At 44.7% G+C, this 15,066-nt stretch overlaps 1 protein-coding gene across 4 annotated transcripts in view; it reads right to left on the reverse strand.

The window, feature by feature from the left end:
- Positions 1-15,066, reverse strand: part of ATF6 (activating transcription factor 6) — an 81,856-nt gene that overhangs the window by 4,320 nt on the left and 62,470 nt on the right. The window contains exon 14 of one of the 4 annotated variants that reach the window (XM_035900825.1): positions 13,585-13,776. The exons of 2 other annotated variants lie outside the window; for them this stretch is intronic. In XM_035900825.1, coding sequence (XP_035756718.1) covers positions 13,592-13,776 — 185 coding nt within the window. In that variant the 3' untranslated portion in view covers positions 13,585-13,591. Of the gene's footprint in view, positions 1-10,632; positions 10,715-13,584; positions 13,777-15,066 lie in introns of all 4 variants that reach the window. One more of the 4 variants, XM_035900827.1, reaches the window with a different exon arrangement.

The following is a 15,066-nucleotide window of genomic DNA, read 5'->3' on the forward strand; positions in this document are numbered from 1 at the left end:
CAGGAATGGCTCAATTCCCACTACAGACATTCCTAGCAGCCTTTCTCATTACCGCTAGCACCAAAATGACGTAGAAGAGGAGGTGGGATTTTCCACAGAGACAGCAGTTGCTGCTCAGTGATGTTGCTGGGCGCCTGGACCAGCTGGATTCAGAGGAGCAGCCTGGAAGTCGTGCCAGCCCCAGGATGCCTGGCCACCATCAGACAGCCCTGCCTGGCCCACCCTGGCCCAGAGGGTGGAGGGGCTGATGCTCTGTGTCAGCCCACGTGATGCTCTCAGCAAAACAACAGGCAAACGTGCCCTGAACGCAGCCGGCGCAACCCAATGTTTGGAAAGACTAGCTCACTGTCAAAGGGGCAGGCATTGCAAAAATGATTCCACATGGCTCCGTCCTGAGCTCGATGCCATTAAACTGTTTCACGATCTGGATGAGGAATAGAGAGCGTACTTATAAGATTTCTGGAATATGCTAAACTGGAGAGATTTCAACCACCTTGGAGTACTGGATTAGACTGCAGTTTCAATAAAAGAGAGAAGCTGTCCAAAATCTTCAGGATGCATTTTAACCAAGGCCAGAGCGAAGTACAACACTCAGGAGAACTGGAAAACATGAGTACAAAATGGGGCCAGGCAGAAGCACTGCAGAAAGAGCTTGAGGACTGCAAAGGATCACTGTGCCTGAGCCAACAGCATGACAGGAATAGAAATGATCAGATCGATTTCAAGAGAAACAGATTTATCTTTGACCAACTTTCTAATGATAATGAAATATGAGCCCTGGATGAAGCTACCTGAAGAGACCAAAGGGTCTTTGTGACTGGCAGTTTTTAAGGAAAGGCCGGAAGACCGCCTGTCAGACAAGACCTGGGCTACCTGACCCTCCCTCCGCACAGGCACAGGCACTCGCAGTTGCTCATGGTCCCTCTAGCCCTGCCTTCCTGTGAGCTGCAGGTGCCTGTTTATGACTGAAGCCCCCCAGGGTAGACTGCAACCGATCAAGCTCAGGTCCACAAAGAAGCCAACGTACGTCAGCTGAGCTGTGATGACCGTCTGCTCTTCGCTCCTGACAAAGACCAGGCACTGCAACTTGGGAGAAGCCCTTTCAATGAGATTTGGGTAGAGAGGCACCACCAGCCAGTACCCGCAGTTCAGACGGCAGTGAGAACACTGCTGTGCCATGTTTCCTTGACGGTCATTTTATATCCAATGGCTACGTAGTTCAGCTGTGCTATTCCTAATCCCTTGTCAGCAAGTGGGTAGTATCTGGAACAGAGCTGTGGGTTCTCCAGGGGACCCTGTGGTCTGACCTCATCCACAGAGCAGGCCAACAATTTTGCCTTGTGATTCCTGCATCAGATCTTTTTAAAAACAGCCTGGTCGGGCTTTCTTTCTTTCCCCTTCTGTGGGGCCGTTCAGCAGTACCAACATCCAGGAGACCTCAATGGAGCACAAGGTGGGTGTTCTGGAGAGGCCGTGATGAGCGCTGAGCTTGGCAGTCGCCTGCGGCTGGTCCTCGGAGGGGTCAGCGTACGTAAGCAGTGCCGTCTCTCAAGGCTCGGGTCAGCCGTGTGCTGCCCTCCCTGAGCACGCACCCATCGCCTCACCGCCCTCTGCAGGGAGGTGGACACGGGCAGGGGTGCCCGTCAAGGCAGGACTGACAGCTCAAAGCTGCTGCCTGCTGCCGCTGCTCGCTTGTGGGCTGGGAGGTCAGCACCGCCAACCTGTGTTACGTGGGGCTGCTTAATAGCCCAGAGCAACACCGACACAGAATTATTTCTGAAGTTTATTGTATTGAATTACCTAGGACTGATGTTTTGTGGGATTACATAAGTGAAAACACAGGAACGGATCTCCTCTAGAGTTGTCTGGATTTATAAATAGATTTATTGCTCCTCTTTGAAGTTCAGAACATACAGCCATTCATTCGGCCTCAGGCTCAAGCAGCTATCCTTCCCAGGCCAAAAGGCTGTGTTGCACTTAATTATTTGTTAACAGGTTTAAAGGCCGTGCTTCAGATGACAGAGTATTTCAAATTAACAGCAAAGGTAATTGTGCCAAGCATTGCTGTTCTCTGACTGCACCTGCTCAAAGAGGCTCGCTGGCTCTCCCGGACTGTACCAAACTCCTAGCATGAGCTTGGTCTAGGGAGTAGAAATTGAATTCCCCAGTGCTGCTCTCTGGGGTTTATGGCAGCCCCTCTTAAAAACAAACATGTTGCAAGACCCAGCTGATGAAAGCTGAAGTCAGCAGTCCAAACCAAAAATGTTCAGCAAATAAGGCTCAGGGTAATAACTACTGTTAGAAATTACTGAAGATGATGGAAGACTGTCTTCATATTTAACATACTAGATTTTCAAAACTGGCTTATTAGAAAGACCATAAAACCAAAGTCCTCCGCCTTCCCTTAGTAGTATTGACACGTATCAATCGGTTGAATGTTCAAGTGTCCGTCTTTGAGATCAAGCATCTATAAGGGACGCTGCCTTAGAGAAAGGCAGAAGACAGGCAGAGGGCTTGAGAGGCAGGCAAGGAAAATCTTAGGGTTTGTTCTGCAGTACGTCAGAACAAATGGTGACGTGAATTGTCTCTCTAGACCCAAACCGTATTCATGCCAGTGGGCTGTTTGGCCCTATGGATACAGTCACAGGACAGGAACAAGTAATTCCGGTAATTTATCCTTTCCTGCTTACATGCACCTTCCCACAAAGCTTTGCTGCAGGAAAATGCTTGCCTTGAAAACTGTACAATTTGCAGGGAGGGTGCAACAGAGCTCCCCTGAAATACCACCTGACCTTGTCAAGTGTTCCAGGGCTGTAACCAACCACCGTGGAAGAGCTTTGCAGCTTTGTGAAGATGTGCTCGTGCCTTAGGTACATTGATAGAGCCTTGCTCTACCAAACTAACTACGAATTTTGCCTTACCCCTGGCAGTCCCACAGTGGATTACCCAAAAAATACTCTCTGAGACCAATACTGTGTAATTCAGGGCCTGGGCCACTGATTTGACATCCCCCAATCCTAAGACTCTTCCCTAAGGCCCCAACTGCCTTTGCAGTAGATAGCCCATGTGCCTACTGGCTGGTTTCTTAGTAGGTGACTTGTAAAAATGGTCAGAACCTGCCTGGCTCTGCTCCCACACTGTGCTCACTGAATACACAGTTAAGCTAGTGTCGACCACATAGATCTGGACTACATGTCCTCACTTCTGCTGGTAAGATACAGGGAAGGAAATCACTTGCCCCATCTTTACTTTAACTTTGTCAGTAAGGCTAGAGAATCATTCCCTGCTCGTGGAAAACAGCATAGAGTGAATTTGCTATCCATGAAACCAGTTTAGTTAATGTCAAAGTTAGGTGCCAGGGAATTATCTCTGCGTAAGGTGACACAAACCTACCAACTCTTTTAAAACCACCTTTGCTGACATCTACTCACGCCCTTTATACTTTCCACATTTCCTTCTAATGAGAAAGCTTGCTTTGCCGCTTCAGATTCCAAAGACAGTCAGTGTCAGTGTTAACTTACACTGGGATCCCCTTCTGCAGCCCCACCCACCACATGGGAAGGAACCTAGGCAGCTTTCAAAGAGCCACCAGATGTGTTCCAGTACCTGGTTGCTTTGTACTAGCTGTGCCAAGCTGACGATGCTGAAATTTGGTTTAAATAACGATTTAGCACCAAATCACACGAACAATTTATAGCACAACCTGCCCTAGCCCAAAACAGAGCTTATGTCTAGGGCAGCACGGAGTTCAGAAAGCGCAAGCTCCAGGAGGTGATGAGGGCCCCGGCTGCACACAGCTCTGGGGCCGGCCTGCTGAAGGGCTGCAGCCGTCCCCAGGCATAACTCAGGGCGCTTTCTCCGCTCTGTCACCTCTGCAATCTTCCATCTCATCACCACCGGGCAGACCTGACTGTCCTGCCCAGCACATCTGGACAGTGTTTCCATCTGAAGGGTTGGTATACACTACCAAATAAGTATATAAATGAAGCAGTGTTACTGTAACAGCTTACAGAGACTAAAAATACACTCACTGCAACAACCCAGTAGGGTTCCTAAAACATGTAGAGATTTGCTTGTTAGGCAGGATTATTTGAGGCAAGGGAGAAAGTTATACTGTGACCCAAATAACTTCTCTTTTTGAAAGCAAATTCCTGCTTGGAACTATTTCCAAACACACCAGTTGCAATGGTCTCACTTCTGTTGTCCTGGGTTCCTAACGCAGGTTAAGTGAGATCCTGGGCATTTCAGTTCTCCAGGTCTCTCAGCACCTCTCAAACAGTGAGCCAGGCTGCTGTATCTATATCCCTACGGGGGCCATGGTCAGAAACACTGGATCCAGGTCATCAAAGTCACTGTGACGAGGCACAAGCTGACAGCAAGGAGACAGGGCTCTTCCCATGCCTAAGCTGTTGGAGCATTGGTGCCAGGGGCTGTCCAAGGGGGATATATACAGGCATGAGGGGTAAACAAGAAAACTGGAGGAAACAAGCTCTCTGTGGCCTCCTAAGTAAATAATGGAGCCACAGGAGAGATTGGCACTGGCTGTGGATGAGGAGCACAATGTGGCCTTAGCTTACACCAGTATGTGATTTCTGGAAAAGGCCACCACTCTGACCAAGTGGCAGATCTGTGCCAGATGCACTTTGCAGTAGCTGGTCCAGACTGGGAGGTCTCAGGGAGAGGGAAAGAAAACTGGCTCTTCCTAGGGACCATTTCCAACCTGATCTTCCACCTCCCCTTCCAATCTTCTTTCAGTCACTTCCCTCTAAGAGAAAGAGCATGAGCTACAGAGGAAAGGGCCCAGTGTGGATCTGCTGTGATCGCTCTGGAGAGGGATTTGGAGAGGGAGCCATCTGAAGAAGAGAAGATCAGAATCACCAGTATTGACCCTCCCAGGCACATCATTTAAAGCTTCCTCAGGTAGAGTACTTCTCGGAAATACTGAGACATTTTTGACAGCACTGGCTGTGCATATGCATGTTGTTGGCAGGGTATAATTGCTGCAGGATAGCTGTATTTGAAATCTAATCAGCTGTGGCAATGCTAATGACAAAGGGGGGGAAAAAAAAGAATAGAAAACAAAGACAAGGGGCAAAGCAGTTCTGCTGCACAGAAAGCTCTCTTGGGTCAGAGAAAGAGCAGCTCTGTTAGGCAGAACCATCCTGTGCCTGCTTAGGAGGCACAAAAAGTATAAACTCCCCACACAGCCTGCAAATCCAGACATACCCACTTATAAGACAAATAACCGTACACAGGAGAGTGGCCTAAAAAGGCATTCCGGTAGAGGCTTCTTTTGAGAACAAGGGCTGGGGGCTCATCCCAGGACAGGACATAGGGGACTCTTCCCTCTGCATGCAGCAGGGAGGGACTGGAAGGCATGGGCAAGTTGGTCCCCAACACAGGTCCCCCCCTCAGTCCCCACCATGGGTTTAGCATTCTACAGATGCTGTTAGAGCTGGAAGACCTTTCTGGCCCAATGCTACCTTTGGTTTTAAACACTAGTAAGCTCCTTCTTTTCCCACTGTGCTGGCAGAACGGCCACTCTCCTTTTCTAGCCTTGGTACTGCCTAAGGACGGCTGTTCCGCACAGGCAGGAGAGCAAAGTCCTGGCAGCAAAATCCCATCCAACCTGTTCTTCTGCCTCTAACAGTGACCAGCAGCAGAAGCAAAAGTCAGGGCAAGCGTGTACTTTTGGTGATATATGAAACAATAAGATCTATAAACATCTATGACCAAAAATACATAGTATTGAAGATGGGGATTCAGTAGGGCTGTAAAGACAGTGCATGTTTTATTTTCTATTCCCTCTCTAAAAAATTACATTGCTTTTCTTCCTTGTCTAAGCTGACATTTCAGGGAAGGATGAGCAGCGGCCCCTCTGAGCAGTTACAGCTCAGTTATCTGCCACTGCACATTTGGTCAGGAACACTTTTCCCAAGTAAATTCTTTTGCATTTTTTCACGCCAAGTTTCACCCGCTGAACAAAATTTCATTCCTTCCCAAGATCTTCCAGCCTGTGCCTGGAGATGCAGAGGCAGCGACCCCAGCACAGACCTGCATGGGAGTCTACTGGTAACATGCCCACGTTGCAAAACATGACCGTCTGTTTTCACCTTTCATTTACACCTCTTAGGCAGACACCAATCCACAAGTGAGCCTTCCCTCTCGCCTCACAAAAACTTGCTTTCTTTTAAGCAGTTTTTCTGAAGAACTACTTTTTCCCAAGTTTTTTGAACACTCGGGTATGTTACTGTGCTGAAGAGACCACCCTTATCCCCACACCAGCGGTGCAGCACTAAGGCAGGACTTTCCTCTGCAGAAGCTGTGCTAGCTCTTCCCAATCTATTGTATGTCCCCAGGCGTGCTCAACGCTCACAGATTCAACCAGCTTGTGCAAAAGTGAGACTTGATTTTTTGCCGTTCCGGAGGCCATTTTTAAAAAGTTTGCCTCATTTGTCACTTGCTATTCTCCTGATAATTATAGCCTCAGTGGCTAACATCTGCACAAGAACTTTTTGCTCTTCCCCTCAAGGGTGCTGACTTCAGGTTTAAGCGCGCTTTCACACCTCGGTCCTCTACAGCCACTAGAGATTCCCTGGCAGGCGTCCTCTGAAAAATGTTTTTATTATTTTTTTATGCCGCAGGCACACTGTTCCTCAATATCTTTTTCTGGCTTGATTTCTTATGGTTTGACATTTATTCTGCCAGAAATCGGGCTTTTTTTTCTATTCCTTCATTTGGCTACAATGTCTATTGTTTAAAAGATATCTTCTTACTTCTATGACTCTACTTTAATCTGTTACTTAAGCCTGTTGGATTTTTAAGGTCCTTTTAAAGACTTTTTGCACTGAGCTTTTAATCTTTCATCATTCTTCATACCATTTGCCAGCATTTTACCCTATTGGTTTTTCTTTTAATATGTTTTCCTATTATTTAGCCCTTACCTTTGAACTGTAGTATGTTCTTCACCATTCCAATCTGTAGGCACTTACTGATAAAATTAATTTAACTATTTGACTTCATCTTTTTTCAAGAGGAAGCATCACTTTTTCATTGACATGCACTTTCTCTATCACCCAGTATCATTTGTAGGCTAGTGTTAGCATCCCACTGATTTAAGAGTAAAGGCTGGTGTGAGCCTGTATTCACTTACAGTTGAAATGTCTTTATAGGTTGGACGGTATCCAAAGAGTGAGCTGAATTTTCCACCTGTCTCACTTGGATACATAAAATTACCTCATTTATTTAGATACTGTGATCACCTCTTGCTCTCAGAAGAGTATTTTTAACACCATCTCTGTGAAGCTTCTGTCTGCGTGGGGCAAGAACTTTCCTCCACATGAGTTTCCCTGATTCAATGCATTTGCCAGTTAATTAAAAAAAAATAATCATATACACATGCTGCAGGGTGCCTATCTGAACATGGCACACTAATAAAAGCGAGACGTCCATTTCAGAGATTTCTGTTTCCCAGCTACAGCAACAGGAGATTTATAGGTTTAACATATGAATCCTGCTCTGAAACAGAGGTGCCTCCTTTCTCACGGTGAGGGACAGCTTGGGCTGGTAATCGTTTCTTCATCCACACTGACCCAGAAGGTATTTGTGCTGTACTGGGATATGCCATGGTCTTTTCATCTGGGGCTACTACAGGATAAGACAGGACGGAGGCAGATGATTTACAATGAAGTGGTGGGTGACTGAAACTGAAAACGTTCTTCAGATGCTCAGGATGTATTTTTCAAATGCTTTCTTACAGCAACACTGTGACAAAGGATCCAGCCTGGAGGACACCCAGGAAGCACACCAGAAGCACCAGAGGTAGGGTGGACTGTATGAAGAGGGTGAGGAAAGCTGCAGCGTGGGGGACTAGACCTGGGATATGAGAAGGCAGCAAAGGCCTCCTGGCCCTGCTGGCGGGCAGCCTCTTAGAGACTGCAATCCAAACACTGAAAAAGACTGTGTTGGACTGCTGTGTTTTCACTAATCTCCAGCTTTAGTCCAGTGATGTTCTTAAGACAGAATTCATAAATGTGAACCTCCTCTACCAGCTCTGTTGGAGTTTTTTATGTTTTTACAGGGTGAGGTCATTATGGATAATTACGTTTCAGATCACTGTAGAAGTAAAGAGCTACCAGTAATCAGAGTTGGCCTGTGTATCACAGACATAAAACTGTGTTTGCCACCTATAATTTAACACTAGGTGGAATTATGTAATCTTGAATTTACAACATCTGAAAATTTATTAAGGCGGATCAGCTGGGCTTCAGGCTAAAATTACGATGTGCTGCACAAACACAGTTCAATGTAGCCGAGATGGCGATGGTAATCTCACAGATTGGGATGAAAATTTTCTTCGCTTTGCAGCACAGCTCTTGGCACAGTGCTCTCTGCGAAGCTTGGGGGAGAGCATACCTACACGGCAGTACCAGCATCCAAGCTTAACAAGCATCTAGAAGATAGGGTCTCTGCGGTGAGACGCATACTTATTCAGTTCTAAACTTAATTTGGCTCCTTCTGCAGCTCCATACTGGCATCCACACTGGCAGCTAATGTCATTGGTTTCTTTTTTCTTCTTCTACTTCGTGGATTTTACATAAGTGTGCCTTTTATATGGAAAACAATCTGGTGTAATAGCTCAACACTGGTGTTGGAAATACGAAGTATGAAGTCCAATTAATTTATGACTCATTCTCTACCCCCTTCGTGAACAGCGTGTTCCCAAGAAAATGCCATCTGTAGCATTTATCCTGCCTATACAGGGAAGACCAGCCACTGGGGCTTAGCCTACTCTATCACACAAAACCCAAGAGATACTCTTTCTCATATTAATAAAGGAGCAAAAAGGCACAGAAGATCCTCTGAAATCATCTTCCTGTTCTTCTGAATGCATAAAAATAGGTTACTCGTTTAGCAATTTAGGTAAACAGCTTGTTATGAAAAGTCACTGGGGAATAAGCCTTTATGATTTCATTTCTTGATCGTTTCCTGTCTAACTAAATAAACATGAACTCAAGTGACACAGATTCCATTATTTCTGTGTGGAGATTCTCGAATGATTTCTTTCATACTTTTTTGAATAATTTAATCTTCTCCTTCCTGTCAAACACAACATAATCAACACACAATGGTTGGGAAGAGCAAAATCTCTCAAAGACAACCAAGTCTGTTGAAAACTTCTTTTTAACTTTGAATCTAGGCAATGATCAATTCTGATATTCAAAGAAACGTAGGGAAGTTTGGGGGGGTTATTCTGTCTTGATAAACTGCTCTTTTATATCACTTTGAAAAGAGAACAAGAGCGAGAATAGCAACATCTTACAATAGGACTAAAATCTATGGTCAAAATTCCTTGATAAAATCTGTTCTGCCATGATTTCAATCCTCACCTCTACAACGCAGCTTTACATGAGCACAAGAGCTGAAGTACATCTGTGACATTAGCAAACCACCCTAATTACAGCAGAACCGCAGTAATGCAACAGGCTGCTTGGCCACAATTGCACACAGGAGACAGCAGACTCTCCCCATTCCTCAGTCCAGGCTCAGTAATGGTCTGTTGCAGTGAGGTCTAACCGAGAGCTCACCATGGCTCTGATTTTTCCCTGGTCAGGCTTCACCAAACTACTTTCATTCTTCAACTGGCAGCTCAAGAAGCAGAAAGGTGGCATTTGCAAAATGGCTTGTGGACTTACAGCATGGAGACATTCTCAGATATATTTTCCTACATCCTGGTTTAGAGGTCTTGATGCTTTGAAGGATTCTCACTGACCTTCTTAAAAAACCGTTGCAGCCATCCTTCTTTCATCTCACAGATAGGTTGTAATCCTACAAATGCAACTTCCAGAGCCTTATGGCCATGTCATTAATCTCCATGTAGAGTCACATAGGACAGCAACTGACAACTCCTTTTTACTTCCTAATCTTTGTCCGTACCTTTTCTCTGTCCCTGCAGCTGGCGGTGGGAATGGCTCAAACCAGCTAAAGGCAAAGTCTCTAGCAGAGCTCAGAAGGCACTCAAGCAAGCAAAGTGCAATCAGAAAAGGATGACAGTCCTGCTGGGAAAAGACTGTCCAAGCAGTTCAAAGGGTTCTCGACTGAACTGTAAGCTGTTTCATGTTTGGAAACAGTGTCATGGGTAAACTTTAGTACACAGACAAATAAAGATCCTGCAAGTGATGAGGTTCCGAAAAAGTTTCATCTCACGATAGGTTGTAATCCTACAAACGCAACTTCCAGAGCCTTATGCTCATACTCAATAGCTTGTAAGGCTGTGCTGAATTCTCAGCAATTTCTGCTAAATCCAGAGATAAAAGCAGAAACAATGAGAGAAGTATCTTTACAGATCATGCTTGTGTAGCCGAGAGAGGAGACCCCTGTACCTACTAAAGTGGCATGAGCTTCTCAGTGTGGGGCCAAGGACAGCAGCTGTGAGAGGGAGCCACAGGGACTAAGAGTTGGCTTCTAACATGAAGAGAAGAATAAACCAACAACAGCTAGAGATAGCTGGGGCCATTAGTGCCCGGGAAACCATTCTGAAGCTATTCAAAGTGAGAGAGAAGGCTACCCAAAATGTTAAGCAGCAACCTTCAGGGAAGCCAGCTGCGGTAAGCAATATGTATTGTTTTAGACCTTCCTCATTCGATGACTGACTGGGAATTCTGCTTCTTGCTTCAAAAGAAAGACGGAAATGGCATCTTTTGTTTGCTTGACCCTGAAAGGCAGAGGAAGTTGGAGACTTTATTTATTTGACCCCAAGACACGGGAACTTACAGAACATTGTCACTTCCCAAAGATCTTTTGTTTTTATTTTCCTTCTCAGCCTGTGTGCATTCTGTTTGCCTTATGGATTTTTCACAGACAGTTTGCTACCAGCTTTAGACATCTGTGAGTGGCTTTTGCACGTGGCTGTCAGCTGAAAGAATGTTCTTTGTAGATGCATGCAAATAATCATGCTGCTTGATTGTAGAAACCCCTCCAGTTTTGATCAAAAAGCCTTACCACTAGATTTGTTATTGACCATTTTAACTAGAATGTGTACTATTTCAGAGCACTTTTGAAGTCTGTTACATCGGTATGATGATGGATGCTAGGAAGGAAGGCTGAGGGAAGCGGCAGTGATCAGAAGCTGGCCACACGGACTTCGTAAAATTCGCCATCCTGTTCAGAATAAATTTCTACCATTAGGAGACTACGTTGCTGTTGTGTTTCATGAAAAAACAACCCTTAAGATAACAGGGTTGCTTAAGAACCAGGAACATGCAAGTCACAGAGTCAGGCACACAAACTACTATCTCAAAGGCAGACTGAAGACAAGAGTCCCACTGCACGACATTAGGCTAAGGACCTATCCAGAATATTTGTATATCATTCAAAACCCTCTCTGCCATGGCTGCCAATTCCCAGACGAGCCTTAGATCTTACTAGTGGCTTTCTCATCAGGTCTCTCACTTTTGTTTGGCTGAAAGTGCAGACACCAACCCTGTTTAGAGAGAGCAAATGACAGAAGGATTTTCATGTATGGGGAACCGTTTTGGACAGGGATCCTAAGAAGAAAAAAGGCCTTTTTGGTCTTTGTGCTGCTGCTAAGACCACCAGTACTCATGGTGAGTACCCACCTGCACAGACAAACAGCTGCTCCTACCAAGAGGAAGCGCAAGCTGTGAGAGCATCTAACCTAATCCTAGCGAGAAAAGCGTTAATGACAGTGGCTTCTTGGGCTAAATGCTGAATGCTATCTCCTACGCTGAATGACCGTACATATGTTCTCACTTTTGTGTGCTGCAAGGAGAGGACTTCTGGTGGTGTGTGCTGTGCTGCAGAGCTGCAGGCATCCTGCAGAGACAAAAGGCTTGGGCTTGGGGTAGGAAGAGTGGCTTAGCTATGCTTTACTCTATAGATTATTTTGATCCAAAGATCGATGTTATAACCCACTGCATTTTTTACAGCAGTTAAGTAAATAGAAGGCTAATGGCAGATGGTTTCATTTAAACTTCAAGAAAGGCACCGCCTATATGTCAGTTTGGAATTGGTGTAATGAGCCAACAAGACTCTGAATTACAATAAAAGCATATTTAGGAATGAAATCTACTGGAGACTTAACTGGTCTCAAGTGCATAGTTAGATTTCTAAAATAATAGCTGCAATCCAGCATAACAAACATGACTTGCTTAAAAACAAAAGCCGGAGTTTAACTGTAAATTGCAGTTGGCTTTCATTCCCATGAGAAACTGAAAGATATTTCTGCTCGTAATAACTTCTCAGTAAAGGCACATCAATGGTGCCTCCAAAACCACGTACAGTGGGACTAGGACTACCCAGTTCTGCTTTTTTCCTTCCAGGCTTACCAACCCTAAGGTCCTTAGGTACCGCCAGGAAGATTTTCTGTGAGTACTACTTGTGTCCACAAATGCTGGGGCTTTGTCGTTGGGCAGAGGCAGGTCAAAACGTGGGCACGGCTGGCTGCAGCGGCCAAGGGGAGAGCTGTACTGAGGGACAGCAGCCAGCAGGAAAATGGGAGCAGGGTAAAGGGCTGCGAGAGCATCTGGGGAGGCAGAAATGGAAGAGCTGACAGCAAGTGCTGGTTGGGAACTGGGTGGCCCAGCAAGCTTGGAAAGGGGCTTGGAACAGGGTGGGGAAGCAGAAAAAGAAGGTAAGAGAGGGAGGATTAACATGCACCAACCTGTAACAAGTTACTATACTTTTAAAATAATTAATACTTAAAGGTATTTAACATATGTTAACATATTAAACATATTTAAATATTTAAACATATTTCTGTGCACCTGCACAGAAGCCCTCAGTGGGGATTTCGCTGGCTTATCCTCATGCTTGCAGAGAAGCATGGGTGATTCAGGCTGGCCAGAAGGAGCACGTAAGAGAGAATTACAAAGTAATGGCCATTTTTACTCTTTTCCAACATACAACTGAATAGTTTTTATCAAGTTTTTATCTTGAAAATGAATAATGTACTGTTTGTTATTGCTTTGTACAATATTGTTCTTTTAAACTTCCATCTTACTGAATGCACACATACACACACCTGCCTACTACAAAATTTTCTGTTGAGATTTGCCATTAGCTGCAAAGCACTAGGACTGCCACTGGCCAGACTTACCCCAACTCTTCCGTCCAGGAAAAACCTCTTCAAACTGTAAGCTTGATTCAGCTTTGTACACTGGTGAAAACCGCCAGACCAATCTTGCAGGACCATGTCACTAATCTCCATGTAGAGTCACATAGGACAGCAACTGACAACTCCTTTTTACTTCCTAATCTTTGTCCGTACCTTTTCTCTGTCCCTGCAGCTGGCGGTGGGAATGGCTCAAACCAGCTAAAGGCAAAGTCTCTAGCAGAGCTCAGAAGGCACTCAAGCAAGCAAAGTGCAATCAGAAAAGGATGACAGTCCTGCTGGGAAAAGACTGTCCAAGCAGTTCAAAGGGTTCTTGACTGAACTGTAAGCTGTTTCATGTTTGGAAACAGTGTCATGGGTAAACTTTAGTACACAGACAAATAAAGATCCTGCAAAAGAAAGCAAGTGATGAGGTTCCGAAAAAGTTTCAAAGCAAAGGCCACTTCACTCACATTCCCTTCATCTCCTCTGCCAGAGCTGTGGCAGCAGAAAGGAAGGGCAAGGAAGCGGTAGTAGAAAAGGTTTCCCTTCTTCCACAGAGATTTGGCTCAGGCACGAGGAAAGGGAGGAAGGCACAAGTTCTTTCACTGGAAGTTTTGCCAATTCCTCCCAGGGAGACCAGTCCTCTTCTAGCAGCCAACTCTCTGCAGGACAAAGAATTAAGGTGGGCTCAAAAGAACAGCAGACAGCTGAGAGGAAAGCTTTGCTGTCGGCTAACTTCCAGATGCTTGTTCAGGATGTGCTCAGTCCCTGCAGAGGCAGAATAGGGTGGAGCAGCAACGTTCTCAATGGAGAGAGATGGGTTCTTCCCCAGGCAGAACTTTTTAGGGAATCATCTCCTCCAGGTAATCTACTAATAATCAAATTAAAAATCAAGCCAAGTTGCGTACTGGCCCTTGCCTATCTTGTAATTTTTTTCTTAATACCTGGTTGAGTGTCACAGAGGAAACAGTGTTTGATGCCGTTGTTTACTTAATGCTATCCTTGCATCTCATCTGTTTCAACATCTCTGCCCAAATCCCTGGACATTTTTTTATTTCCTGGATTATGGTGATGTTATGAAGAAAAATCCCAAAGAACTCAAGTAACTGCAATTTCACAATGTTTTGTTATTAATGAAGGATAAGATTTGTCACTGGATTCTGATGTGTATTTTCCAAATTGTATTTACTTCAACAACTGAAAAGTTATTTCAAGTAAAACAAGACTAAGTAACATGTTAAGAAGAAATACTTAGTAATTCAGAAATAGCATTTGTTCTTCAAGTGATAAAGTGCCCATTTGCACGTGATAATTCAGCTCAGCCAGAAAAGGATTTTGTAATGGACGTGAAAAGGGAGTTGCAAGCAGATAAATGCCAAAAATACTCTGATATATCTAATAAAAATTGCCCTAAGACAGCTGGTTATAGATTATCACACTCGACTTACTGTACTGCATGGGAAAGTGTAATTGTCAAAATGTTGAAAGTCTGATTTTTTTTTTTTCCTCTTAGTTTATGGAAATTTGCATTCATCAGATAATGTTTTCGGCATGCTTGAATTTAACAAAAACATTTGGGTTTATGACTCACTTGTACTGTACAACACTTAAGTTTTAAAAAAGCATTACAGGTATTCAGTAAGTAAAGTTTATACTATTACAGGATTCATGATGCGTTTGATGACAGTGACCCTGTCCCCCAAACATGTCCTAACTTGGCAGTTCCTCACCATATGAATTAATGATACATTTATAAAGCTCATGTCCTGTCTCTCATGTGGGAGTAAAACGCAGATCAAGAACATTTCTGCTCGCTAAGAAGCCTGTGCCCCTAGTGCAAAGCTGTTTTCCCTGCTGTCCTGCAGCACTGTAACATGATTATTATTAATCCTGACCATGCTGAGAGGTCCCATTCACACTGAGTGTTGTATAACAGAGTGGTAAACAGCTGA

The sequence above is a fragment of the Egretta garzetta genome, unplaced genomic scaffold, assembly GCF_000687185.1.
Source record: "Egretta garzetta isolate BGI_Z169 unplaced genomic scaffold, ASM68718v1 scaffold598, whole genome shotgun sequence".
NCBI lineage: Eukaryota > Metazoa > Chordata > Aves > Pelecaniformes > Ardeidae > Egretta > Egretta garzetta.